At 50.0% G+C, this 25,584-nt stretch overlaps 6 protein-coding genes across 6 annotated transcripts; 4 read left to right on the forward strand and 2 right to left on the reverse strand.

Annotated features, from left to right (window-relative positions):
- Positions 1-1,605: 1,605 nt before the first annotated feature.
- Positions 1,606-2,581, reverse strand: ENH_00077010 (hypothetical protein, conserved; the record flags this gene model as incomplete). Its single annotated transcript, XM_013582630.1, has 2 exons — positions 1,606-1,727; positions 2,011-2,581. 2 exons carry the CDS (start codon positions 2,579-2,581, stop codon positions 1,606-1,608), a joined length of 693 nt encoding a protein of 230 aa, XP_013438084.1.
- Positions 2,582-6,182: 3,601 nt separating this feature from the next.
- Positions 6,183-8,368, forward strand: ENH_00077020 (hypothetical protein, conserved; the record flags this gene model as incomplete). Its single annotated transcript, XM_013582631.1, has 3 exons — positions 6,183-6,192; positions 6,784-7,023; positions 7,305-8,368. The coding sequence occupies 3 exons, from the start codon at positions 6,183-6,185 to the stop codon at positions 8,366-8,368; spliced, it is 1,314 nt and encodes a 437-aa protein (XP_013438085.1).
- A 2,130-nt stretch (positions 8,369-10,498) lies between these two features.
- Positions 10,499-12,805, forward strand: ENH_00077030 (hypothetical protein, conserved; the record flags this gene model as incomplete). Its single annotated transcript, XM_013582632.1, has 7 exons — positions 10,499-10,916; positions 11,187-11,252; positions 11,408-11,463; positions 11,695-11,791; positions 12,058-12,162; positions 12,557-12,655; positions 12,783-12,805. The coding sequence occupies 7 exons, from the start codon at positions 10,499-10,501 to the stop codon at positions 12,803-12,805; spliced, it is 864 nt and encodes a 287-aa protein (XP_013438086.1).
- Positions 12,806-17,019: 4,214 nt separating this feature from the next.
- ENH_00077040 (Chromosome III, complete sequence, related) lies at positions 17,020-17,925 on the forward strand (the record flags this gene model as incomplete). Its single annotated transcript, XM_013582633.1, has 2 exons — positions 17,020-17,373; positions 17,626-17,925. 2 exons carry the CDS (start codon positions 17,020-17,022, stop codon positions 17,923-17,925), a joined length of 654 nt encoding a protein of 217 aa, XP_013438087.1.
- Positions 17,926-20,486: 2,561 nt separating this feature from the next.
- On the forward strand, positions 20,487-20,972 carry ENH_00077050 (hypothetical protein, conserved; the record flags this gene model as incomplete). The annotated part of the gene is made up of 1 exon (XM_013582634.1): positions 20,487-20,972. The coding sequence occupies one exon, from the start codon at positions 20,487-20,489 to the stop codon at positions 20,970-20,972; it is 486 nt and encodes a 161-aa protein (XP_013438088.1).
- A 3,768-nt stretch (positions 20,973-24,740) lies between these two features.
- On the reverse strand, positions 24,741-25,088 carry ENH_00077060 (hypothetical protein, conserved; the record flags this gene model as incomplete). Its single annotated transcript, XM_013582635.1, has 1 exon — positions 24,741-25,088. The coding sequence occupies one exon, from the start codon at positions 25,086-25,088 to the stop codon at positions 24,741-24,743; it is 348 nt and encodes a 115-aa protein (XP_013438089.1).
- Between the last annotated feature and the right edge of the window lie 496 nt (positions 25,089-25,584).

Raw genomic sequence — 25,584 nt, forward strand, 5'->3', positions numbered from 1 at the left:
CCACAAACTCCCCACCCGCCCCAAAAACGCCATTTTTGCTGCTGCAGCTCCTCAGAAAAGCAGCAAACTCAGGGAGGCCTCCCAAGTGGAGATCGACTCGATCTTGCAAGAACTGCTGCTGCCCCGCTGCAGCAGCTGCACCCTGCGCGGGCCGGCGGCCGACGCAGCGCCCTCGGGGAAATTCGCCTTCTCTCGAATTTAAAAACCAAATTCAAAAGAGTTTCGCAAAAAAGATTTGCAAACTGCAGCGCAAGCCCTGGCGGAGCGGCCACGAGAGTGGGTGGGGCGCCCCCGCGGCGCAGTCGGAAAGCTACGGGCAGCAGCGGGACTTTTGCAAAAACGCGATTTGCAACTTAGCCATTTTTGCACAAGTGCAAACTGCTGCTGCTCAGCGCTGCAGCAGCAGCAGCAGCAGCTGCTGCTGCTGCCCGCCTGCTCTGCAGCAGCGGCGCCGAGTGCTGCAGCGCCGCCGGGGCCCACACCGCCCCGCAGCAGCTTTTTTTTAATTAAAATGCCACTTTTCGAAAAATAAATTCTTTATTTCACATTAATTCGGCTTTTCCGAGGCTTTTGCCCCCTCTTTCCCCTAAGCCTCGCCGCCCTTCTCCGCAGCAAGTGCAGCAGCAGCAGCAACGCCCCCAGGTGCAGTTTCCGCAGCAATCAACGCGTGTCTCCAAATTAAAAGGAGATAACAACAAAATTAAAATCCTTTCTTTTTATATTTCCCATTAATAGCGGCAAAAGGGGCCCGGCAATGGGTGAGATCGCCCCCCCCCCTGTGCCTTGCTGCTGGCTGGCGCCGGGGGTGCAGCTCCACTCCTCGTACACCCCGTTCTTCTCAGTTGGTGGTTTTAATTGCAACTTTTATTTAATATTTTCATTTTTATTTCTTTTTGAAACTGCCCGCGCCTCCGTGTGCAGCGCCTGGAGGCCCACAGCCAGTCCTCGATGCACCGATCTCTTCGCAAGCCCCAAGGCTTAAAAGCCCGCCAGTACTTAAGCTCTGGAAAGCAGCGCCCACTTCAAATTGGCAGCAAGAAGTGGACCACTGGTCACCCCTGGCTTCGCTGCACGAGCTGCCTGGGATCTTGCGCTTCTGGCAGCAGAGATCTCTTCCGCCAGCCCAGAATGGTCTGCCAGGCAGCTCAGAGTTCGCAGATCCCTCTAATTAATCTAATTAACAATTTATCTGTTGTGAAAGAGTCACTACAGGGCCCCCTGGCCAGTTAACTTAGCCCTAGTTGAGGGATCTTGCAAAATGCATTCCTCAGCACTAGGGTCACTGGGCGTCCCATTCTGCCCACCATGAGCTGCTCTTTCGCACAGTTTCGCTCTCGTAACTCTAATATATTTCGTATATTCCATTCGAGCTAAGCCTCTTCTCTAAATCTGAACGCAAGCCCAAAAAAGAAAGACTTCGGAACTCTTGCTGAGTAGTTCAGCGCCACGCTGTCTGTACACCTGAGCGCCGTAGCCACGCGGCTGCGCCTTTCGCAGCTCGCGGCTTTCCATTTGCTGCGCGCCGCTGGAGTACAATAATATATTTGTTTCATTTTCATTTATATTGCTCTATTTTGTTTTAAAATTGCGACAAACTGAACCACTTCAGTTCGTCAAAGGGGCCTCTTCGGCCTCCAGCGCCTCCAGATCCGCCTCGTTTAGTCCCGCCTCTTTCAGCAGCCGCTCTCTGATGATGCGCCGCCGCCGCTGGAACACAGTTTCTCCCCCTGAAAAAGGCAGTTGGCAAATAAAAAGACACATTTTGAGAATATTTTGGGAATATTTATTCAAAAATATCCATTATAAGCACTATTTACTCCAACCCATATTCCATGCACAGTCTGTGGGCTCATTTATTCGCTCCTGCGTCGATTCCACTCGCTCAGGCCTCAGATCTATTACATGCGAAAAACTGCACCTCAGGGGCCTGCTGGCAAGCCTACAGCAGCAGCAGCAGCAGCAGCAGCAGCAGCTGCTGCTGCTGCTGCTGCTGCTGCTGCTGCTGCTCACCCGGCTGCGTGTAGGTGTGGACGAGAGTGTACAGGAAAATGGCAACAATAATAACACACAAAATAAACTCCTTCGGATCTTCTTTTGGAGACACAAAAAAACGGCCTCCCGCATAAGGCCCCAACTTCAAGTCCATTCGCCGCATTTGCTGCGGCTTGAAAGGGTCTGCGCTTTCTGGGTGCAGCTGGCCGCCCAGGGGGGCCCCCCTGGGGGGCCCCCCTGGGGGCCCCCCTGGGGGCCCCCCTTGGGGGCCCCCCTGGGGGCCCCCCGGGGGGCCCCCCAAGGGGGGCCCGTCCCTGAAGGAGCCTCTGGGGAATAAGCGGCAGGCAGTTGGAGAAAAGGGGCCTAGGGGTGGAGGGGGGAGCCGCAGGCTGGCTTCTGCGGCTGCCTGCGCTGCTGCTGCTGCTGCCGCTGCTGCTGCTGGAGCTGCTGCTGCTGCTGCTGCTGCTGCAGCCGGCGCTGCAGCTGCAGCAGCTGCAGCGGGCGCGCGCTCGAGTCTTACTAGGGCGCAACAGCGAGAGAGGAGACGGGGCTTGTGGGCGAGGAGTGCAGAGGGAAGCAAAGCCCTCATGGCTGCTGCTGCTGCTGCTGCTGCTGCTGCTGCTGCTGCTGCTGGCTCAACTTTGGGATAGAAGGGACTCTAAGTGCACAACTTGAGTAAAATTTAATTAATTTTTATTTGAGTTATTAATTTGCTGCTAAACAAATCCTAAAAGGCACTCTTCGTGTCTTCGGGCGGGCCGGGCTGCCCTGCTCTCCTGAGCAGCTCTCTATTTATTGGCTAACTCGAAGTGGAAAAAGAAATTAAAAACGCAATTTTTAATTCATTTTAGAAATTTAAAAGTTACGAATCAATCATAAGCTTTTATTTCGTGCAAAAGGGCCTCTGCATGCAGCAGCAACTGCTGCCGCTGCTGCATGCACAGCCCAGACTTCTGCGCAAGAAAGGAGTTGGAGCTGAGAAAAGAAAGGAAAGTGTTAATTTAATGCAAAAATACTTTTCTTTTTTAATTTTAAGACTGTCTCAAATGAAACACACTGGAAAGCCAAACTCAAGGATTCGTTTCCCGTGGCTGAATTCAAGAATTGCTTCTTGCAAGATGCCTAACAGGCTTGAACGAGCGTAAGAAGACAAATACAACTCGGCGAATATATAAATATATTTATTTTGTTTTCAAGCAGCACATTTAATTGCTGAATCTCTCAAGTTTTCTGAATAACAATTCAAAAAGCTGCACTGAGACATTCTGCCTCTTGCAAATTTGAATAGTTGGCGGAAATTATACAAGAAACCAACTTTTGGTGCATTTTCAGAGTTGAGCAAGGAGAAATAAATGCTGAAAAGTCACTTTAAAGCTTCTTTGTCCCAACTTTTGAACAAAGTATTCATAAATATTCCAAGTTTTGGCCATATCTGAGCCTAATTCCTCGCCAAATGGGAAGAGGGCAGAGGCCTCTGCAGTCTAGTACGACTATGCAACATCTGAAGTGGGAAATGGCTTCTAGAGAAGCCCCTAAAGAGTTTAAAACTCCTACAGAACTGCGGGCGTTTCTGGCCTTGCCTCAAAAGCATATTGGGGAAAAGAGAAGAGTTCAATGCAGCCACCAGTGCGCCGCTGAAAAGCCATCCTTAGATATCCCAAGTTGGCTTTTTGAATGCTCATTGCTAGCCAGAAAGGTCATCGATATTCTGAATCAAAGAGGACCCCCACAAAAGAAGAATCCTTCCGGGAACATTTGGCCGTGGCCCAGCCTTTTTTCATTTGTGAGCCAATTTGCTCTATTTCCCCTCAGCTCACATTCCTGTTGCATTCAGTAATGTCTAGGATATTTTGGATTATTTAATTAAGCACAACCACTACAATAAAACAAAGAAGATAATTTTTTGTTGCAAGTTGCTCAATTAATAGTTTGCTTCTTCTTTGGCCGCTCAGCATCCTGAAGCCTTTGACTGAAGCCACGCAAACCTGCAGGCAGCTAAAACTGCTGCAGCAAAGCCTAGCTATGTCACCACTGAAATGTCAAATGAACCAAATTGTGGCAAATAAGATCAAGAGCTTCCAGAGTCTCACTCTTCTTGCACTACAAGCAGGTGGAAAGAAGAACAATAGGCACTGGCACGTTAAAAAGTTTCAATCAGGAGCCAAAAACGGTCTATTTTATGATCTCTTCTTGGCAACACAACATTCATAAGGAATTGTTGCGCGAGGCAATGCAAGATCAACTCAATTAAGTGCCCAATTAAGAATTATGAAGGCGCCTTTTGCTGAGCTGGAGAGAAGATAGCCAGCAAGAAGATCCGGGAATAAAAGCAGCGGTTTAAACTTGACTAAAAACGCCAAAGACTTCTCTGAAAGTGGACTTCGCTGGCTGGCGCCAATAGTTGGTTCTGCGGTGGAGTTTCTGATTCCCAGTGCAGCAATTCTTCAAAGACTCTGTTGAGAGTTTGGCAATGAAATCAAATGCGCATCACCAGGAAGCAGTTGATTTGAAAACAGCGATATCTCCCTAAACCAAACAAATGTAAACATTTAATTACTTAAATATATATTTACTTACAGCTAGCAGCAAATCCCATCCAGTGCTTTTGCTTAATAACAATAGGCAAAATGGCGCAGTTTCCTTATTTCAACTTCGCCCAACACCAGCTGCAAACTGCCTTGTTTCGTACTTTACGTATATTTGATCAAGACGCAGCAGACCAAATAGTTGATCGTAGCTAGCAGCAACAACAATTATAATTGCTGCTTAATTGTGTGGAGAAGGACAAAGCTTGCAGCCAAATGGACGGGCAGGTGCAGCAGTGCTTCGGTCCCAGGTAGCAATTGGAAGAAACGGGAGAGAGAAATATACACAAAAGTTAATTTGTTTGCAAATTAATACACACAAATACAAATATAAGTAAATGCAGGAGGCACAAGGCAAAGTGTCAGCAAAAAGATCAACAAACGAGCGCCACAAAGCATCCAGCAGCCCGCTTCCCTCTGTCTTGAGAAGAAGTAATGCAAATAAATAAAACTAAGTTGAATAACAAATCTCGTTTTAATATTTAGGGTTTCATGTCTAAAGTAAACAACAAACTTAGTTTTACCATTCAGGGTTTCAGGTTTAGGATCTACGGTGCAGGTCTTCATTTTTCGTGGGTTTAAAGTTTTAAGGCTTGGGTCTTCACGGAGTTCTGGTTCTACGGATTCGCCTGCAGCAAATTAAATTTATATTCAAATTTAAGTTCACTGTTTGCATTATTTACAGCCTTCAGACGCTATTTCCTTGCTTCCGTCCTTAGATGAAGGACTAGAAGCCTTTCTATTTTCGCTGTTTTGCCGCCTCCCGATTAAACTTGGTGTTTCCGTTTATTTGTAGTGCCTCTTTTGTTTTTAAACCTCTAATAAATAAGCCTTACGCACTGAAGAGCATGTGAATTGGGATCTAATGAGGCTCTCTACCTTCCTTAAAGAGGCCTTGAGCCACCAGGCTGCTGCGTCCCGTTTCATTGACACCCCAGAAAAAGAGTTTTATGCAATTAACACCCCGAGAAGATCAAACTTACTGGAAAACAATGAACAATGTACTAATTCAGGTCTATACGAAAGAAATGCTGCACATGAGAACCGAGGAGGCGTGGGGCGCACTAAGCAGCCGCTCCCACGCAGTTCCAGCTGCGGAACAAGGTAAAATAAAAAAAATTGAGACATTCTGGAATTTAAAAACGTAAAATATTTTATTGAAAACCCATGAGGCAAGGCGTAGCGCTCACCTTCCACTGTTTCGAGGCTCTGGACCAATGGTACTGGTGTCCTCCATGCTAAGCATTCTGAAGAATAGCTCCTGAAGTGAGCTGAATCAGCCGAAATGAACTTTTCCTATTGCAGATTACTTTCCGTTTGCTTATTTAAAGTCGTAAAACAACTTATTTGTTGGTAATATTCGCATTCTTTCCCACGGAATCCGTGGAACCAGTGTGTCATGGTCACTGGCGAGTGACCAACTGGATGATCATGGCCCGCCAAGCAGCAACGTCAGGTGTTAAAGTAACTTTTCAGGAATTTACTGTCGAATTTGAGATTATTGAATTTAATTAAAACATGAAAACTGACCTTTAAAGCTAAGGAGAGGAGCGGCTCATGCGCACGTTTCTGGCGGCTAGCCTCCGTGTCTGTTTGCCCAGGTGCATGCACCGGAGTGAGCCGGTTCCTTCACTTTAAAACATTAAACAATATTAAATATGAATTTGTTTATTTAGTTTTTTTCATTTCTTGCACTTCCTTCACGCACTTCCAGTCCCCCCAGTGCTAGATGCTGATACATGCACAAAATTTGCCTGAGGGAGAAACTGCGGAATGAATGCTTGCCAAATTACGTGGATGGGAAATTAAAGAAGCATAAGAAAGAAAAATATTGCAAATTCTGGTCTGAGAAAATCGGAAACAGCTGAAGGGGGGAGTCAAGTGAAAGGGGTGAGAAAAACTAAGAGGAAATCCGGGAAAAAAGGGAAACGAGGCGGCAGGAGAAAACAAAGTAAAAAGTATCAGAACTGAAAAGGGAAATGCAGGAGAGAAGGAGAATAAGGCAGCAGGAGAAAAGGAAATAAGTTTCTTCATTATAAGGAAAAATTTCCTGCTTTTTTGTTCAGGATCTCTTCCTTTTCTTCAGGCGATGTGACGAATTCAACTTGCCCCATTTGGCGGTTAACCGAGATGAAAAGGGCAAATTTTTTTCACAATTACTTTAAATTTTTGTTTTATTTTCTTTTTGTACTGAGTTTATCACCAGATATCCCCTTTTTCGTATCTCCTTCGCCCCTTTTCCCGCCAGTTGCCGCTGAAACTCCGGACTTGTATCAGGAGCTTTCCGCCCCATTTCAGCATTTTTCCTCGCCTTCAAGTGACTCAAATGTGGGACAAAACCTGAAATTAACTGACTGGGAAAGCCCAGAGAGGCCCACAACAACGGAAACAACAAAAAGGGAGGCAGAGGGCCTGCAGCACCTGCTGCCAGGCGCACAGCAGCCAGGTAGCTGCAGTTTGCTGCGAAGCTCCCACAGCCTCTGATAATTAGTTAAATTAAACCAAAAGCAAACCAGTGGCACGCAGAGATTGCATTTGTTCTTTTAAAAACATGTTTCCACTTCTGGTGCTGAAGCGCGTGTGAACAGCCAATCAGCTTGTTCACCAAGTCCTGTTTTCTTGTGTTTCTTGTGTCTCTCTGTTCTTTATCACATCTTTTTGGTTCCAGTTTTAATATTTTTTTTTTCTTTTGCCTCCCGACTTTGCGTAAAAACACTTTATTTTCAGACTCATTTGAAGACACCTCCATATTCTCAGGAGATTCCAGGCAGAGGCATGAAGCCGCAAGTTCAACAAATGCCATACAAAGCCAGTGGCTGCATTTGGAAAATATCTTAAGTGGGACAGCACCAGCTGCAGGTGCAGCAGGTGCAGCAGCAGCACTGCATGCAGCAGATGCAGCGGCTGCAGCAGATCCGGTGGATGCAGCAGCAGCAGATGCAGCAGCAGCAATTGCGCCAGCGGCCGAAGTTGAGTTGAAGGAACCTTCGATGTGGGGCCTAGGCTCATCTAGACTTCAGCGAAGTGAAACTGCCGCAGCAGCAGGCACAGCAGCAGCAGGCACAGCAGCAGCAGCAGATGCAGCAGCAGCCACAACAGCAGCAGCAGCAGCAGCAGTCGGGGATATGCTTGCTGCAGCCATTTGGGACTCAGGTGCAAAAAGTGGTTTGCAAAGCAGGGCCATCTGGCCTTTGCTGAATAAGCCTGAGACTGAAAATGGGACAGAAGCAGAAACTAATAGAATGGCTTTTGTTGACTCAGACGCAGCAGCAGAGAGGCAGCTGCTGCTGCATGCATGCGACACAGCAGCAGCAGCAACGAAGCAGCAGGACCAAACCCTTCGGCATCTGAGGGAGCAGCAGCAGCATCAAGATGATCCTGAGGGCCTCAGGGAGAATCTCTTGGTGGAGCGTCGAGCACCTGCAAGTGCTGCAGAGCAAATCCTGCAGCAGCGAGCAGCAGCAGCAGCAGCAGCAGTAGCAGCAGCAGCAGCTGCCGGCTACCCCCATGTGCTTATTGGGGTTGTTCTCGCAGATGGCTCAGTCTGGGGCGTAGATGACCTTAGGGAAGGCTTGCTGCAGAGCAGGCAGCAAACAGTTTTGCTGCAGGAGCAGCACCCCCTAAACGAACAGCAGCAGCAGCAGCAGCAGCAGCAGCAGCAACAGCGACAACAGAATTTGCAGCTGAGGCTGCAGCAGCACCGGCGGCAGCTGCTGCAGCAACAGCAGCTGGAACCAAGCTTCCTCCGCAGCCTACTGCCCGAGCAGATGCAGCAGCCATCAGTAAACTAGCAGCAGCAGCAGCAGCAGCAGCAAGAGCAGCAGCAGCAGCTTTGAAACCTATGGTGCGAAATACTTCAGCAGCACGTGGCACACTTTTGTGCATGAAAGCAGCAGCCCCAGCATGTCTGGCAGCAGCAGCAGCAGCAGCAGCAGCAGCAAGACAGAGGCACCGGGAACAAGAATAGCAGTGAAAGTGTAAACAGAAGCAGCAACACAACAAGCAGCAGCAGCAACAGCAGCAGCAAGCAGCCGTCTGCTTCGCCCGAGGACCGACAAGGAATAATGCAGCAGCAAAGAAGCATCGACCTTGCTGCTTCTGTTTGCTGCTGCTGCTGCTGCTGCTGCTGCTGCCTAATTTGGTGCACCTAAAATATATAAAATTGTAGAAGCAAATAAAAATGAAATTGCCAGTGCAAATATAGTTGTGAAAATAGTGCAGATTCAAATATGGATGCATGCGCAAATATATATTTTCATCTTTTGCAAAAGACAGAAATATTTCTAAATTATTGGACATTAATTACACTGCAATGCTTAGGCACATATTCCTGGGCATTGCGTCTATAGTCCCGAAAGTTTTGCTGCTGCTGCTGCTGCTGCTGCTGCTGCTGCTGCTGGTTCTACTACTACTGCTGCCTCTACTGGTACTGGCGGTACTGTCACTGCTTCAGCAGCAGCAGCAAAAGCAGTAGCGGCCGCAGCAGCAGCAGCAACAGCAGCAGCAGCAGAAGGAGCAGCAGGAGCCGCTGCTGCAGCTGCTGACGCAGCTGGAGAGAGGGCTGCAGCAGCTGAAAACGCCGGCAAAGGCAGTGGCTCTCATCAGCAGGACAGCGCAGGAGAACAAACCCTAAACCCTAAACCCTAAACCCTAAACCCTAAGCCCCGACACTTAACTTTGTGCCCCAGCTGCCAGTTTGCCAGAAATGAGGGAATATGCAAATCAGTGGAATGGTACAGAGCAGCAAAAAGTGCTGAGACGAAATGGAAGCAAAATGGAACAAAAGTTGAGAAAAAAGACAGTCAAAAAGGCAGAAAATTGGCGAAAACGAAGGCGCATGCAAAGCAGAAATGTCCCCATATTTTAAAAAGCAAAAAGAGACAAAAAATGGAGAAAAAGAAACACAAAAAGCAGCTGAATTGGCAAAGCTTGATGCAAGAAGAACGGAGGAGGCTCTAGGTGACCGTGTACAAATCAGCAGCACTTATGGACATTTTAAATTACTTTTTGCTTTTCTTTATCTTTTTTTCTTTATTTTTTTAACGTTTTGCATCTCTTTGTTTGTCTTTTTGGTTTTGTTGTTCCTTGTGTGTCATTTTTTACTTTTGCTGCTTCTTTCCTTCATTTCGCAGCCGTTTCTATCTTTGTCTCAGTTTTCTTTTGTTGTTTCATTTGTTCCTTTTCGTCGGCTTAAGAAAGTCGCCCATTTAATACCATTTTTGCTTTTTAATTCTTTTCCGCTGCAAAGAAAACTCACCAAGAAGATCTTATCAATGCCAATACAAATTCTCCCCGATGTATATTGACTTAGCACGGCAGTTAAGCAAGAGTTTTGGGTGAAGAGAGCTTATTAATGGCTCAAATACATATATAGATATGAACTATTGATATATATCATTAATTATAAATTTTTCTTACAAAAATTCTGCTATTTACACTTCAAATTGCTGTGTTGTGCTGCTGCTGGTCAACAACCCCACCAAAACACCACCTAGGGGCCCCCCCTGTTGGGGCCCTCTTCGATATTGGCTGGTTATGAGTGTTGTCTGCAGAAAAGAGGGGAAAAATAATTTTAATAAATTCAAAAAGTTGACGTTTTTACTTTTTAAATTAAAGAAATAGAACCCCTTTCATTTTCCGCAGTTAGGCCGTTTGCCTGCTGCAGCAGCAGCAGCGGCGGCGGCGGCAGCAGCAGCAACACAAACAGGAGCAGCAGCAGCTCACTTCAGCGTTTTCTGCACTTCATGAGACACTTTGGAGTACTATGCGGGGCTTTTATGTGGGGCAGAGTGTCCTGGATTGAACAGCAGCAGCTGGATAATCCACAAAAGAGGGTTTAGGGTTTAGGGTTTAGGGTGTAGGGTTTAGGATTTACAACCCCCCTCACACCTTCCCTACCCTTCTCTCACAGAAAGCACAAAATGGATGGCGTGGCGGAGCTGGAGGGGCAGCAGCCGATGCAGCTACAGCAGCAGCAGCAGCTGCAGCAGCAGAAGCAGCAGCAGCAGCCGCAGAAGCAAAAGCTGCAGCAGCTGCAGCGGAGGGCCTGGCCCTCAGGGACCAATGGACCTAAAGCTTCCGCATGCAGGCTGTCTAATGGCAGCAGCAGCAGCAGCAGCAGCAGCAGCGCCGCTGCAGCACCCTTCGCTGCTGCTTCCTCCACTGCTGCTGATTCTGCTGCCTTTTGCAGCAACGACAGCAGCAGCAGCAGCAGCAGCAGCAAGATCGCAGCCTTGGGAGCTGCTATGCTGCAGCAGCTAGAGGATGACTGCGAAGCAGCAGCTCGAGGGGCCCGACAGAGAGCTGAAGAGTTCGCTACCTTCATAGACGACCAAATTGGTTAGGGTTTAGGGTTAACTCCTCGGGAACTAGGGTTTAGGGTTTAGGGTTTAGGGTTTAGGGTTTAGGGTTTAGGGTTTACATACTACAAGTCTAGGGTTTACGGCCTATTAGGGGAGGGTCTAGGGTTGCAGGACTAGACTCGAGAGCTTGTGGTTTAAGGCATAGAACATAGGACGCCACGCAAGGTTTAGGGTTTGGGGTTTAGGGTTTAGGGTTTAGGGTTTAGGGTTTGGGGCCTAGCATGTATGGGCTTGTCTTTGTCTTCAGCTGAGCTGGAGCAACTAGCTATGGAGAGTGCCCAGCTGCAAGCTGAGGTAGAAGAACTAAATGCTAGTAAGCGTGGCGACTGGGGGTTTAGGGTTTAGGGTTTAGGGTTTAGGGTTAGGGGTTTAGGGTTTAGGGTTTAGGGTTTAGGGTTTAGAGTTTAGGGTTTAAGTTTAGAGGAGGCACGATCGTGCGCAGAAGTTGCGCTTTCTGTTGCATTTCAGAGACGGAGCAAAACCTTCGGGAGGTGCAAGTGCTCCTTGAGGAGGACAAGGCAAGGGTTTAGGGTTTAGGGTTTAGGGTTTAGGGTTTAGGGTCTGAACTTCTTTATTCGAGTGCTCAGGGTTTCAGGGTTTGCGTTGCGCGCTGGCTGCATTGCTGTCTGTTCATTCCGTGGTGTGCAGGCCCACTAGGCTATGTTATGGAACGCAGGGTTTGCGCTCTAGGGTTTAGGGTTTAGGGTTTAGGGTTTAGGGTTTAGGGTTTAAGGTTTTGTGGTTTGTGGTGGCAGGCAGTAGACGCTGAGTTGGCTCGCGTGGCTGCTGCAAAGGAGAAGGTGGAGCTGCGGCTGCAGGCGGCACAGCGAAAGTTAGAAGCCACAAGGAAAGGTCCATTAAGGGTTTAGGGTTTAGGGTTTAGGGTTTAGGGTTTAGGGTTTAGGGTTTAGGGTTTAGGGTTTGATGATTTGGAAAGTTGGCGCGGCTGCTCGTTTCCGGTGTGCGCATTTCGTCAGTTCAAGTTCAATTTGCAAGTTCGTGTTCGTGTCAGTGCGTGGAACTTCGCATTTTGCAAATAAACTTCTTTTATTTATTAATTTTAATTTTAATTTTAATTTTAATTTCTTTTTTTCATTTTTATTTCTTTTTTTCCGCAGAGTTCGCGGTGGTTTCCTCGCAAGACGCGCACTCGAGGAAGGAGTGGCGGGCCAGAGTGGATGCTTACAGCTTCACTCACGCTTTGAAAATCTATCAGCCTGCAGGTAGCAGCAGCAGCAGCAGCAGCAGCAGGATTAATAAATAGTAAAGGCAGCAGCAGCAGCAGCAGCAGGATTAATAAATAGTAAAGGCAGCAGCAGCAGCAGCAGGGAAAGCGAGGGCTGAACTACTACTACTGGAAGCAGCAGCAACAGCAGCAGCACTTGCAGCAACACAGCAGCAGCGGTAGTACGAAGCAGCAGTAGCGGCAAGCGCATTGCAGCAGCAGCAGCAGCAGCAGCAGCAGCGGCAGAAACAGCAGCTCTGAAGCTGTTCTGCATTTTGTCCTAAAGAGGTCACACCGATCGCCAGATAAGGGCTTAAGTCCACGGTGTCCTGCCAACGCCCTAGGGTTTAGGGTTTAGGGTTTAGGGTTTAGGGTTTAGGGTTTGTGTGCAGGCGAGAGGTTCACCCGCATTTGTTTCATGAATCTGGACAAGGCTTTGCCTGCTCTGGAGTGTTTTGTGGACATCTCATTCCAGCAGCAAACTTGCCATGGTGAGTTAAATGCAAGAATTTGCTTTTGCTGCTGCTTCTTTGCTGCTGCTGTGGCTAGCTAGCTGCAGCGACTCGCTAGCTAGTTGTGGGCTCTGGCTAGCTGCTCGCTTATTGTCTTCCCGTGCAGCCCTTTGCCTCGCAGGCAGCTAGCTAGCTATCCACCTTGGCCGCAGCTAGCTATCTTTGCCAGCCAGCTAGCTAGCTAGCTAGCTAGCTAGCTAGCTAGCTAGCCTCACTAGGTAGCTAGCTAGCTAACTAACTACGTAGGTACCTGGCTAGCTAGCTATGTGGCCGGCTATGTAGCTAGCTAGCTAGCTAGCTAGCTAGCTACGTAGCTAGCCAGCTAGCTGTGCAGCTAGCTAGCTAGCCAGCTAGCTAGCCATTGCGAGTTGTGCTGCTGCGTGGGACTCAGTGGTGGGGGCTTGGCCAGAATGTTGTCTTTGGGAACTCGGAGAACTTTACAAAGAAGGCCGAATTAGTTTTGCTGCTTTTCTGTCTCACTTGCGGCTGCTTTTCAAGCAGCAGCTGCAGCAAATGAGCCCCGCGCAGAAGCTGGCTTCGCTGCAGCAGCAGCAGCGCAGCAGCGCAGCAGCAGCGCAGCAGCAGCGCAGCAGCAGCGCAGCAGCGTCCCAAACCCTAAACCCTAGCTCCCCGCCCCAAACCGCGCACAAAGCCCAAACCCTAAACCCTAGACCCCACGAATCCAAACCCTAAACCCTCAACATTTCTTTGCAGCCAACAGTGGGCGCTGCCTTTGGCCCTAAAACAATGAACAGAGTCTTCTCGCAGCGTCTGCTTCAGGGTTTAGGGTTTAGGGTTTAGGGTTTAGGGTTTAGGGTCTGGGCTAGTATTGTGCTGCGGAGAGCTTTTGCTGCGATGCAAAAAGCTGCTTTATAAGCACAAAGATTAACTGGATAGGAATATCTGCTGGTGCTGCAGCAGCAGCAACAGCACCTGCTGCAGCAGCTGCTGGGTCCCTAGTGCAGGCAGCAGCCAGTTCCAAATTTCGGTGCTGCAGCAGAAGCTGAAGGGAAGCATGGCAGCAGCAGCAGACGGTGGAGCAACAGCAGCAGCAGCAGCTGCTGCTGCGCTGCAGTTGCAGCGCCTTTAGCCTTCCCCTCCTCGAGGCGCCCTGTTCAGCAGACTTTATTTGTTCTTTATTTCAAAATATTTCATTTAAAAAATAATTTGAATTCCATTAATACATTTTTGAAAGTCCCAGCTGCACCCAGCTGTACGTACAGCTCAGGCCTCCCACAAGTGCAGCAAAGAAGCCGCTGCTTTTCTTTTTCGGTTTCTCTGCGAGCTTTGACTTCACTTTAAAGATTAAAAAGACATTTAATTCAAAAATGGAAACATTTTGAGATAATAAATGCATTTAATGCTCAGCTGTGGGGCCCCACAGCTTACGAAAAGGACTTCGCCACATTTGCAGCAAAATGGCTCCCGTGGGGCCGTTTTGCTGCAGGTAGAAAGCTAGCAGCAACTTTGCTGCTGCTAGCAGCAACTTTGCTGCTGCTAGCAGCAACTTTGCTGCTGCTAGCAGCAACCTCGGTGCTGCTAGCAGCAACTTTGCTGCTGCTAGCAGCAACTTTGCTGCTGCTAGCAGCAACTTTGCTGCTGCTAGCAGCAAAAGATTTGCTGTTGGCTCTCTAAAGTGGCCTTTGCTGCAGTCCTTTGGGCAGCAGCAAACTAGAAAGCTGGCAGCAACTTTGCTGCTGCTAGCAGCAACTTTGCTGCTGCTAGCAGCAACTTTGCTGCTGCTAGCAGCAAACAGTTCGCCGTTATAACTTTGGCAGCAGCAAAAAGCAAAATAGAATTTTAAAAGTTAAAATAAATTTGTTTTTGAATTAAAGTCAGCAGCTCTTCAAAGACAGGCTCATTTTGTTGCTTCCGGGCTGCTTTGGCCTTTAGGCTCGCAACAAACCCTAAACCCTAAACCATAAACCCTAAACCCTAAACCCTAAACCCTAAACGGGAATAAGGGCAGCAGATTCGGGCCACAATTGGCTGTGCAGCAACTGGCTGGCTCAGGCGGCTCTTGAGAAACTTTTCATTATAATTTTATTTTCAATAAAGCAAATTTGTCTTTCTGGCAAAGTCTTCTGGTCAATAAAACGTGTCTTTTGCTGCTGCTGCTGCTGCTGCTGCTGCTGCTGCTGCTGCTGCTGCTTACAAAGCAAAACGCAGGTTTTGCCACTGCTGGCAGCAGCAGCTTGCAGGCAGCAAAAGAACGCAATTGCTGCTTCTGGGAATTCAAGTAACAGCAGCAGCAGTGGACCACTGGTGCTGCCTGGCGTGACCAGTGGTCTGCATGCAGCGCAGCAGAAGAAGAGCAAATCGAAACTTGGAGAAGACTTTTTGTCTTTTTGAATTCCAGGAAAAGAGAAGACATTCAAAGGGCGGCAGCAGTTAACAAGCTGCCAGCAGCTCGGCCATAATAGCCCTTGCTGCTGCTGCTGCTGCTGCTGCTGCTGCTGCTGCATTCAAGGCCTGCCAAACGCACTGCTGCAGCTCTCCAGCTGCTGCTGCAGGCCACCAGCAGCTAGCCAGGCAGCTAGCCAGGCAGCTAGCCATGCAGCTAGCCATAACTTCCAATTCTTTGCAATCTAAAATATAAAGTAACAAAACATGGGGCCCCCCCTGGGCTGGGGGCCCCCCTAAGGTACCCAAAAGGGGGGCCCCCAGCCCCAGGGGGGGCCCCCCGTGCTGCAGCTGCTGAGCAAAAGGGATTATTATGAGCAGCTTTTTTGTCTTTAAGATCTTCTAAGAATAAAATGTTTAAAAGACTCAAGTCTAAGAAACTGAGGGGCTAACTGCAGCAGCAGCAGCAGCAGCAGCAGCAGATGCGGGGGGAAGCAGCAGCTGCTGGACTCTTGGCCAGTGCAGCTAGCTGGAAAGCTAGTGCTGCGGCGCTGCTGCTGCTGCTGCTGCTGCTGCTGCTGCTGCTGCTGCTGGCCAGAGAGCGGGGACTACGCAGCGCTCCTTCTGCCCCAGTATTTGCTGCTGTTGCTGCGCCTCCTGTGCAGCAAAGTTGAACTGCTTCTTATCATTTTAAGCCTGCTGCTCCTGCAGCAGCTGCTGCAGGAGCAGCAGGTGCTGCAGGAGAAGCTGCTGCTGCAGGAGCAGCAGCTGCTGCGGGAGAAGCTGCTGCTGCAGGAGCAGCAGCTGCTGCAGCTAAAGAGGGCCAGAAGACCCCACAAGAAGCCCCAGCGCATGCAGCCCCAAAGCCAAACTGCCAATTCAATTTGGCCCTGAGCTGCTGCTGCTGCTGCTGCTGCTGCTGCTGCTGCTGCTTAGCTTCTGCCAAGTGCCACAAACACTCCCCTGTGTTTCTGTTTCCTCTTTTCTGCTTTTAGTGAACTTCTTGGCTGCCTCAATAATGCCATTTGGGCTCACAAAAAGCAGCTTTTGGCCCGCCCGAACGCGGCGAAAGCCCTTTGCTGCTGCTGTCTTTGCATTTTCAACTTAAACTAAACTTTAATTTCCAAACTATTAACGTTTAAGCCAAAAAAGACCAATATATAAGCCAGAGAAGCTGGGGAAGCCCGCTGGGGTACAACCCCGTGCCGGCTTTGTGTGTCTGCTGCAGTGATCTTTTCAAGAAGAGGCTTGGGAGGTCTCTGGAAAGGGGAATAAGCTGCAGGACATAAATAGGAAACAATTTAAAATGAAATGAAAGAAATTATTCTTTTCTAATTCGCAAAGTCAGGCCGCGAGTGTCGAGGAAAGCAGAGGTGGCCAGACCGTTAGAGTCGGGTGTACAGGCAGCTCGCGTTGCAGATTGTTCTTTTCAAGTTTCCACTTCGTCACTTCTTTATTTCGAAAGAAGTTGGGAGTAAAAGCATTTATTTTTTCTTTATTATAATGCGAATTCGGAGCTAATCGTGGCGCCCGTGTCGGCCCGCCTGCGCGCTGGCTGCTGCTGCTCTTGCGGCTTCCTGACATGGCAGCAGCAACGCGGATTGCTTCTGATCTATTTGCAATTCTAAAAGTGAACTTCGCAAAAGAAAACATTTCCAATTTCTTCTTCAATTTCAATTCTTTGTTGCGGCCTGGCTTCGGCGAGCGCCGCCGTGGGCCGCCTTCCCACTCTTGTTCTGTCTGCTTCCTCGCGGCTCTTCCCGCCTGCCTTCGCACTGCGACTTTTCTCCGCAGCAACTTCAAAAACAATTATTAAAACTTTCTTTTATTTCTTTTTTCAAGTCTTGTTGGCTTTTGCTTCCCGTTTATCCTCCAGACTGTCTCATTTCGAGTGGGGGAGGTTCTTTGAGCCGGACACACCAGCGGGCACATCCCACCAGCCGCCCTACGCAGCAGCAGCAGCAGCAGCAGCAGCAGCAGCAGCAGCAGCAGCGGTGACAATGGGTGTGTTTGACTTTGTGAAGAAGCAGAAGGCGGGGAGCTCCGCGCCGAGGGCCGCAGCAGCGGAGCCGGTGGCAGCAGCAGCAGCAGCAGCGCCGCCAGCAGCAGCAGCAGCAGCGCCGCCAGCAGCAGCAGCAGCAGCGCCGCCAGCAGCAGCAGCAGCAGCAGCAGCAGCAGCAGCAACAAAGGGGGCCTACCTGGTCTTCGACACTGCCAGCAACGGCACTCTCTTCATAGTTTGGAGTGTATCTCCAGTTGAAGGCGCCATGGCTTTCTTCGAACCCAAAAAGCCAGTGCCAGATTTCAAGTACAAAGACAAGGGCGGAAAGTCCGAAATCTTCCGAAACCTCTCGGTGAGCAAACCCTAATTTAGGGTTTAGGGTTTGCGGTTGGGGCTTTAGGGTTTAGGGGTTGCGGTTTGGGGATTAGGGTTTGCGCCTGGGACGCAGAATTCCCGCCGCTGCAGCTGCTGCAGCTGCAGCTGCAGCTGCAGCTGCTGCTGCAGCTGCTGCTGCAGCTGCTGCTGCTGCTGCTGCTGCTGCAGCTGCTGCTGCTGCTGCTGCTGCAGCAGGTTGCGTGCTGCGCTGCGTGGTTTGCTGCTGCAGCAAGACAAGAAGAACTACTACGAGGGTTTTTGTCAGTTTTTCAAAACTGCTGCTGAACACAAAGGGCTTTGCCGTTTGCTGCAGGGCCTGGAAGCAGCGCCAATAAAGGTGGAAGTGGCTTTTCTGGAGAGCAGCAGCAACAAAGTCATTTTCCTCGATGCTGCTGCTGCTGTCAGTGCTGCTGCTGCTGCTGCTGTTGCATGCACCCCCAAGGGCGACTCTTCCCTCCACGTGCAGACCCTCGCCAAGGACGTCTTCGTCCGAAACGCCAGGAGGGGCGGCGCTGCGCTCATCTTCTAGTGGACCACCCGCGTGACCAGTGGTCCACTGCTGCTGCTGCTGCTGCTGCTGCTGCTGCTGCAGCCCGCAGCAGCAGCAGCAGCAGGCAGTGCGAGTGCACAGCGGCAGCCACACGCAGCCACGGCCCCGGGGCCTGCTGCTGCGGCTGCAGCGCGAGGTACCGCTGCTGCTGCTGCTGCAGCTCCAGGTGCAACTGCTGCTGCTGCTGCAGCACCAGGTGCAACTACTGCTGCAGCTGCAGCTGCAGCAGGGCAGCTGCTGCAGCTGCAGCTGCTGCTGCAGCAGGCGCGACTACTGCCGCTGCTGCTGCATTAGGTGTTTCTACAGCTGGTGCAGCAGCTGCTGCATCAGGTGAAGTTTGCGGCGCTGCGGCTGCAGCGGAAGCAACTGCTGCTGCTGCTGCTGCGTCAGGCGCCACTGCTGCTGCTGCTGCAGCAGCAACGCCCCCAGTGGGAGCAGCCGCAGCAGCATTTATGCCAGTCTACTTTTTCTGCTGCTGCAGTTGGAAGCACTTTTATCAATTGCAGATCTCGACTAGCAGCAAAAATGAATTAGCAGCTGCCTGCTGCAGCTGGCTAGGGCCTCGAAGTTGCTGCTGCACTAAGAAGACACACAAGTAAAAGCTGCTGCAGCAGAAGCTGCTGCAGCAGAACCCGGAAAGTGGTCCACTGGTCACCTCTCCAGCAGCTCTAAAGCCTGCCAACGTCCCATTTGGGGAAACAAGAAGAGAAAAAAGGAAAAAAATCTTATAGGGAAAGCTTTTTGGGCTTTTCGGAGTTCAAAATAATTAAAATGCCGCAGCAAAACAAAAGACGGGCACTCGGCTGCGGCGCGGGCGAGTCCCGAGGTGTACGTACACCCCACGCGCACGGGGAACGCGCGGGGTGTCTTCGCAGCTCGCAGGCCTACTGCAGTGCAAAGTACATATAAATTCGCCAATTAATATAAATAATACAAATTAAAGAACATAAATGACATATTAAGTCATTTATAGAACGTTTTGCTGCACTTGCAGGGCCTGGAGCGCAGCAGAGGCGAGCTAGAGCTCCACTGCTATTTTGCCCGAACTCTCCGCTGCGCCTTTTGCTGCACCAGTCAAAGAACTAAAGTAAGCAAAGACTTTCTCCAAAAGCGAAGCCGGCAGCAGCAAATAAGCTGCTGCTGCTGCCAGCAGCAGCAGCAGCAGCAGCTTCACGGGGCAGCAAGCCGCTGCCGCGCAGGGACATCCGCGCTTCTCCTCCCTGCACACAACACAGCCAAGCTGCTGCAACAGCCAGTAATCTGCAGGAATTCAAAGCTGCAGCAGCAAGCAGCAGCAGCAGCAGCAGCAGCAGCAGCAAGCAGCAGCAGCAGCAGCAAGCAGCAGCAGCAGCAGAGCCACGCTGCAGCTTGCAGCAAACCAACACAGCAAGACAGCAATCGGCTAAAGGCAAAGGATGAGCAGCAGCAAACCACACAGTGCAGACTGCAGCAGCAACAGTAGAGGGCTGCAGCAGCGGGAGGCGCATGCAGCTCTAGTTGAGGCTTTTGAACTGAATTAAAGATTGAATTAATTTAAAATTAATTTAAAATTAATTTAAAATTAATTTAAAAGAAATTAATTGGCGAAATGAGCAGCAGAGGCAGTGTGTGCAGCGCGGCGAGGCTGCGACTCGCTCGCACACAGGACTGCAGCGGGAAGCGCCGGCTTTGAGGCTCCAGAGGGTAAAATGAACGGGAAAAGTCATTTAAAATGAAATTAAATCCAAGAAAGATGAAATTAAATGTTTAAAAACGCAATTCTCGCCTGTTTCCCTTGCGTTTCGCCTCGCGCGAAGGCGGCACGGGGGCTGCCGCCGGCTGCTGCGCCTCCTCTTCGCGCGTCTGCCGCCTCGTGGTCACCATTTTCCCTCTGCTGCTGCTTTTTGAATTAAAGAAAAACAATTCAAAAGAAGAACTCAAAGAAATCCGGCGCAGCAGCAGCCAGCCCCACGGCCGCCGCAGACCACTGCCGGCGGCCTTGCACAGGAGCCAGAAAGCGGGCAAAACGGGGCCCCCGGCGGTCAGGGCGGGCTCTTTCGACTGATCTGCGCAATAATTGACGAATTCAACTTCTAATAGACCTTTATTTGCATTATTAATTGCAAAACCCGCGAAATTCCAGTCTTTCGAGGCCAGGGTGTTGCACAGTGGGCTCCGCTAACAGTCGCGATTCCCCCGGCGACAGCGCGGGCCTGCTGATCTGCGCTTTCTCGCCGCCATTTTCGATAAAACTGAACGCGAATTTAATTTTAATATATTTTCTCACAAATTAAAAAGATTAAAAAGCTTTGAAGACGCACGGGTGGCTGCGGATCGGCAGATTCCGCGCTGCGCGAAAGCTGAACGTGACAGCGGCTGCCGTGGGTGTCGGGAGTGGCTGCGCAGCTGCGTCCTTGCTGCCGAAATTCGGGCAATATTTCTTTCTCTCAAGAGTTATTTTGCATTAAATATTAATTCTTTGTTCAATTTAATTGTTGTTCGCGGCTTTTGGGCTCTTTGGCGCGGCGAACGGCTGCCGGCGTGGTTTCTGAACTTGCAAAATGGCGGGCCGGGTCTTTCCGCTGCTGCTGCTGTGTTTTTTCTCGCTTTTTTTGCTGCCAGCAGCAGCAGAAGACTTAATTATCAACGGAGAGCTGGAGTTTGTGGGGGGTCGGCCCTCGCAGCTGCCCCCGGGCTCGGTCTACCTGGTGGAGCTGAGCTTCCTGGTGATGGACGCGCCCCGCGTGGCCCTCAGCAGCTTCCAAGACAGTGCAGAAAAGCTCAACGAGGGAAAGCCCCTCAACTTCCAACTGCGGCTGCCAGCAGCAGAGAGAAGCAGCAGCAGGGGGCGCCACTTGGCGGTCTCGGCGGTGGTCAACGTGGGCTGGAGCAGCAGCAGCAGCAGCAGCAGCAGCAGCAGCAGCAGCAGCAGCAGCGAGTGGATCCGCAGAGGCGACTACAAAAACGTCTACATGAACCTTTTGGAAGTTCCCACGGACAAGAATACCATTGATGGTCTCAAAGTCCTAATCGAGCAGTACAAATGAGCAGCAGCAGCAGCAGCAGCAGCAGCAGCAGCAGCAGCAGCAGTTGCAGCGGCCGCGCGAGCAGCCGGTCAAACGGCGGCAGCGGGCGTACAGGTAACGGCAGGTACAGAAACGCAGCAGCAATGAAAGCAGCAGCAGCAGCTGCAGCAGCAGCTGCAGCAGCAGCTGCAGCAGCAGCGCTTAGACCCAATTTGAGTTAACGGATTTAACAGCAACAGCAGGTGAAGTTGCAGCAGCAAGAGCTGCTGCCGAATTGGCAGCAGCCAACTCCTGCTGCTCTAAATAGTACTCTGATGACAGCAGCAGCCTTCGCCAAAGAGCCCCTCGTGTTGCAGTTGGAACTAGTAACGGGAAAGCAGCAGCAGCAGCAGCTGCTGCTGCTGCTGCTGCATCAAGTAGTGCTGCTCAAGCAGCAGCAGCTGCATCAAGTAGTGCTGCTCAAGCAGCAGCAGCAGCAGCAGCAGCAGCAGCAGCAGCAGCAGCTGCATCAAGTAGTGCTGCTCTAGCAGCAGCAGCAGCAGCAGCAGCGGCACAGGCAGCTCCCAGCGCAGCAGCAAGCAGCAGCAGCACTGACAAGAGCAAGGGCCGCGCGAGCTCCCAAGGGCAGAATTAGCAGCAGCAGCAGCAGCAGCAGCGGAGCTGGCAGCAGCAGCTCGTGTAAAGCCGCTTTAAATAATTAATATTTCTGATTTATTTCAAAGAACTTGCAGGTTCTGCAAAGACAACAAATAGCGAGTCCTTCTGCTGCAGTTCAGCCGGCGTTTAGAGCTGCTTTTTGCTGCTTCCCGTGTGCAGCAAGTTCAGGTGTACGTACACCTCGAGGTGTACGTACACCTGGTGCCACCGGCGCTGCAGCCGAATGCAGCAAAACCGAACACGAAGACATTCAAGGAAGTCCTTGAATTTAATTAAATACAATTTTATTGCAAATGAAAATTAAATTAAATTAAATTAATCAATTTAATTCAAATTCAAAAAGAAAGCCGACGACGGGGCTCGAACCCGCGACCACGAGGTTAAGAGCCTCGCGCTCTACCGACTGAGCTACATCGGCGAAGGGGTTTGGTGCAGCTGCTGCAGCAACTGCAGCAGCAGCAGCAGCAGCAACAGCAGCAGCAGCAGCAGCAGCAGCAATAAGTCTGAGGAGTCCTTTATTTGTTTACTCAGCGATTTAGCAATTGCTGCAGACGAGAAACAAGCAAGTGGAGCAGCAGCAGCGCCAGAGCTAGCTGCTCTTTTTAAGAGATCCTTTTAAATTAAAAATGAAATAATTTATTTTTTCTTTTATTTTATTTTTAAATAAAATAAATAAAACAAAAATAAGAAAAGCGGAGCTGCCAGCAGCAGCAAACTCCGCCGATGTAGCTCAGTCGGTAGAGCGCGAGGCTCTTAACCTCGTGGTCGCGGGTTCGAGCCCCGTCGTCGGCTGCTTTTTCTTCAAATCAGTTTCTTGCTGCTGCTTTCTTTTGCTGCTGCTGCTGCTGCTGCTGTTGCTGCTGCCCCTGCTGCTGCTCCTGCTGCTGCTGCTGCAGCTGCTGCTTTATTTTGCTAGTGCTGCTGCTGCTGCTGCTGCTGCTGCTTTATTTTGCTGCTGCTTTTGCTGCTGCTGCTGCTTTCTTTTGGTGCTGCTGCTGCTGCTTTTCAACTTCTAAAACAATTCTTCCTTGTTTTTAATTTTTTGCTGCTGCTGTTGTTTTCTGCTGCTGCTGCTGCTGCTGCTCTGTTCTGTTGCTGCTTTTTAGTTTCTTAAATTAACCTTTTTGGGGCCCCGAAGCTCTCGGGGGTTCCTTTGGGCGCTGCGGGAAGTAGGCAGCAGCACACTGCTGCAGCAGCGAAGACACCGAAAGCTGCAGCAGCAGCAACAGCAGCAGCAGCAGCAGCAGCAACGGCAGCAGCAGCAGCAGCAGCAGCTAAGGCTTCAAGAGGCTGCGGAAGCAGATAATAATGAGTTTGTAGAAAAGATAAAAGTTTGCTTTCTTTAATACCACAGCTGCAGATGTGGGGCCCCCCATGGAGCTGGATCTACAGGAAAAAAAGGGAAACTGCATTTAATTATTTGTTTATGGTTTTAATTAAAAAGAAATAAAATAAAATAAAAAACAAATAAAGGATATTAATGCTTTGAATTGGTCTTATTTTTTTGCTCTGCTGCCTCCTTGGCAGCAACAACAACCCCACCAGTGCTCATTTCGAGATATTTTAAGGACTTTTTGAACTAAAAAGGTTCTAAATAAAATTAAAAGTATTATTTTGTTCTTTTAAAATACTATTTTGTTCTTTTAATCAGCTTTTGAATCTAGAAAGGTTCTGAGCAGCAGCAATTTGTGCTGCAGCGAGGCAGCAGCACAACTGCTGCTGCAGACGCAGCAAGCCCGCCAACTGAGCCAGCATGTCTGTTTCTTTCTCCTTGTGCAAAACTGCCGCTCCCGCGTTCAAAATAAAACAAAAAGAAATTAAAAATATAAAAAGAAGAAAAATGGAAAGATTTAAATTCATAATAAGCGCTAAAAGAAGTGAGAAACTCGCTGAAACGCTGCTGCTGCTGCTGCTGCTGCTGCTGCGGTTTCGGCTGCTGCCTCCCCCACCGCAGCAAGATCCGCGGGTTCCGCCGCTAAAAACGGAGCAAAGAAGCTGCTGAATATCTCAAAATGTAAGTTTTGTAATTTGGCTTTTATTTAGTTTTTGATTTAAATGAAAAACGAAACAAAAAGACACAAATTTGGCACAAAAAGCCGACGACGGGGCTCGAACCCGCGACCACGAGGTTAAGAGCCTCGCGCTCTACCGACTGAGCTACATCGGCGCAGCAGCAAGTTTTTTGCTGCAGCTTTTTTTCTCCATTTCTTTTTTATTTATTCTTTTAGAGACCTTTTCTTTTATTTCCTTTTTAATTTATTTATTTTAAAAGAACCCTTTGTTTTATTTCCCTTTTACTCTTTTATCAAACCTAAATCCTTTTTCGTGGTGCTGCTAGTCACAGGCACCCGCAGCAGCAGCAGCAGCAGCAGCAGCAGCAGCAGCAGCAGCAGCAGCAACAGCAGCAGCAGCAGCAGCAGCGCGTTCTAGGCAGCTACCAGCATGCTGCGGCCCAGCAGCAAAAAGACGCGCGTCAGCAGCCCAACCCAAACCCTAAACCCTAAACCCTAAACCCTAAACCCTAGTCTGGAGCCCTGATATTCAGAAGGGAGGCAGCGGCTGCGTCCTTAGTTTGCTGCTGCTGCTTCTTGATCTTTTGAGCTGCTGCTGTTTGCAGAAAATGAAAAAGCAAAGAAATTAAATAATGAAATAAATGAAAAGAATAAGTTGAGAGGCTGCTGCTGCTTAGCAGCAGTTTCTGCTGCTGCTGCTTAGCAGCAGTTTCTGCTGCTGCTGCTTAGCAGCAGTTTCTGCTGCTGCTGGTAGCAGCAGCAGCAGACGCTGCGAATGCAGAAAAAAGAATAAATTCAACAAATTAGCCAAATGAAATAATTAAATTCAATCTTTTAATTAAAATATAATTTGAAAATAAATAAAACCCAAATAATAAACAAAGGGGCCCTCAGCAGCAAGTTCCATGGGCCCAGGAGCCCTAGGAGAACCAGCAAGACAGCCACTTTGCTGCTGCTGCTGCTGCTGCTGTTCTTGCTGCTGCTGCAACTTGTGCTGCTGCTATTGCTGCTGGTGCTGCTGCCTTCGCTGCTGTTGCTGCTGCCTCTCCGTGTGTCTAGACACTGAGACAAATGCTTGAGCCCGAGTGAAAGCAAGTGGAGAGAGCCACAAAGGTAGCCTCTACTGTTGCTGCTGCTGCTGCTGCTGCTGCTGGTCTTGCGGCTGCTGCTGCTGGTGCTGCTGTTGCTGCTGCTGCTCGAGCGGGGTGAAGGTCCTGCCTTCCTGCGCCTGCTGCTGCTGCTGCTGGTGCTGCTGCAGCGTCGGCTCCCACTGCACTTCCTCGTCTCCTGTCCTCCGTCCGCTTGGTTGCTGCTCTTGCTGCTGCTGCAGCCGCTGCTGTTGCTGCTGCTGCAGCCGCTGCTGCTGGTGCTGCTGCAGCTGCGGCAGCAGGTGAGGGCGAATGCCCGTAATTATCGCCGCGAGCTCGTCGTCGCTTAGCTGAATGGCCGTGGGCCTTCTGGGTATCATTTCAATCGCAGGGGGAAGCAGCAGTAGCAGCAGCAGCAGCAGCAGCAGCAGCGCGAGTTGGTGTGGCACCAGCAGCAGCAGCAGCAGCCGCTGCAGCAGCAGCACGGGCCGCGAAGGCAGATGCGGCGAAAAATCTTATGAAAAGCAACAAAACTCCACAAAATTTACATGAAAGTTGCTGCTGCTGCAGTTTCAGCAGCAGCAACAGCAGCAGCAGCAGTCCTCAGCTGTTCGCTCCAGCCAACGGGGCCCCCCAACTGCAGCAGCAGCGGTCGGCGGCGCCAGCAGCAGCATCGGTCATCTGCCCCCTACTTTTGTGACATTTTTAAACATTTATACAAATATTTTTACTTGTAGCTGCAGCAGAAGCAACAATAGCGGCCACTTAGCTCGCTGCTACTCACGCAGCAGCAGCAGCAGCAGTAGCAGCAGCAGCAGCAGCTGGGCTACTAGGGGGAGATTCAGAGGCTTCTGCAAACAGCCTTCCACTGAAACT

Source organism: Eimeria necatrix, genomic scaffold, assembly GCF_000499385.1.
Source record: "Eimeria necatrix Houghton genomic scaffold, Enh_scaff7, whole genome shotgun sequence".
Classification (NCBI taxonomy): domain Eukaryota; phylum Apicomplexa; class Conoidasida; order Eucoccidiorida; family Eimeriidae; genus Eimeria; species Eimeria necatrix.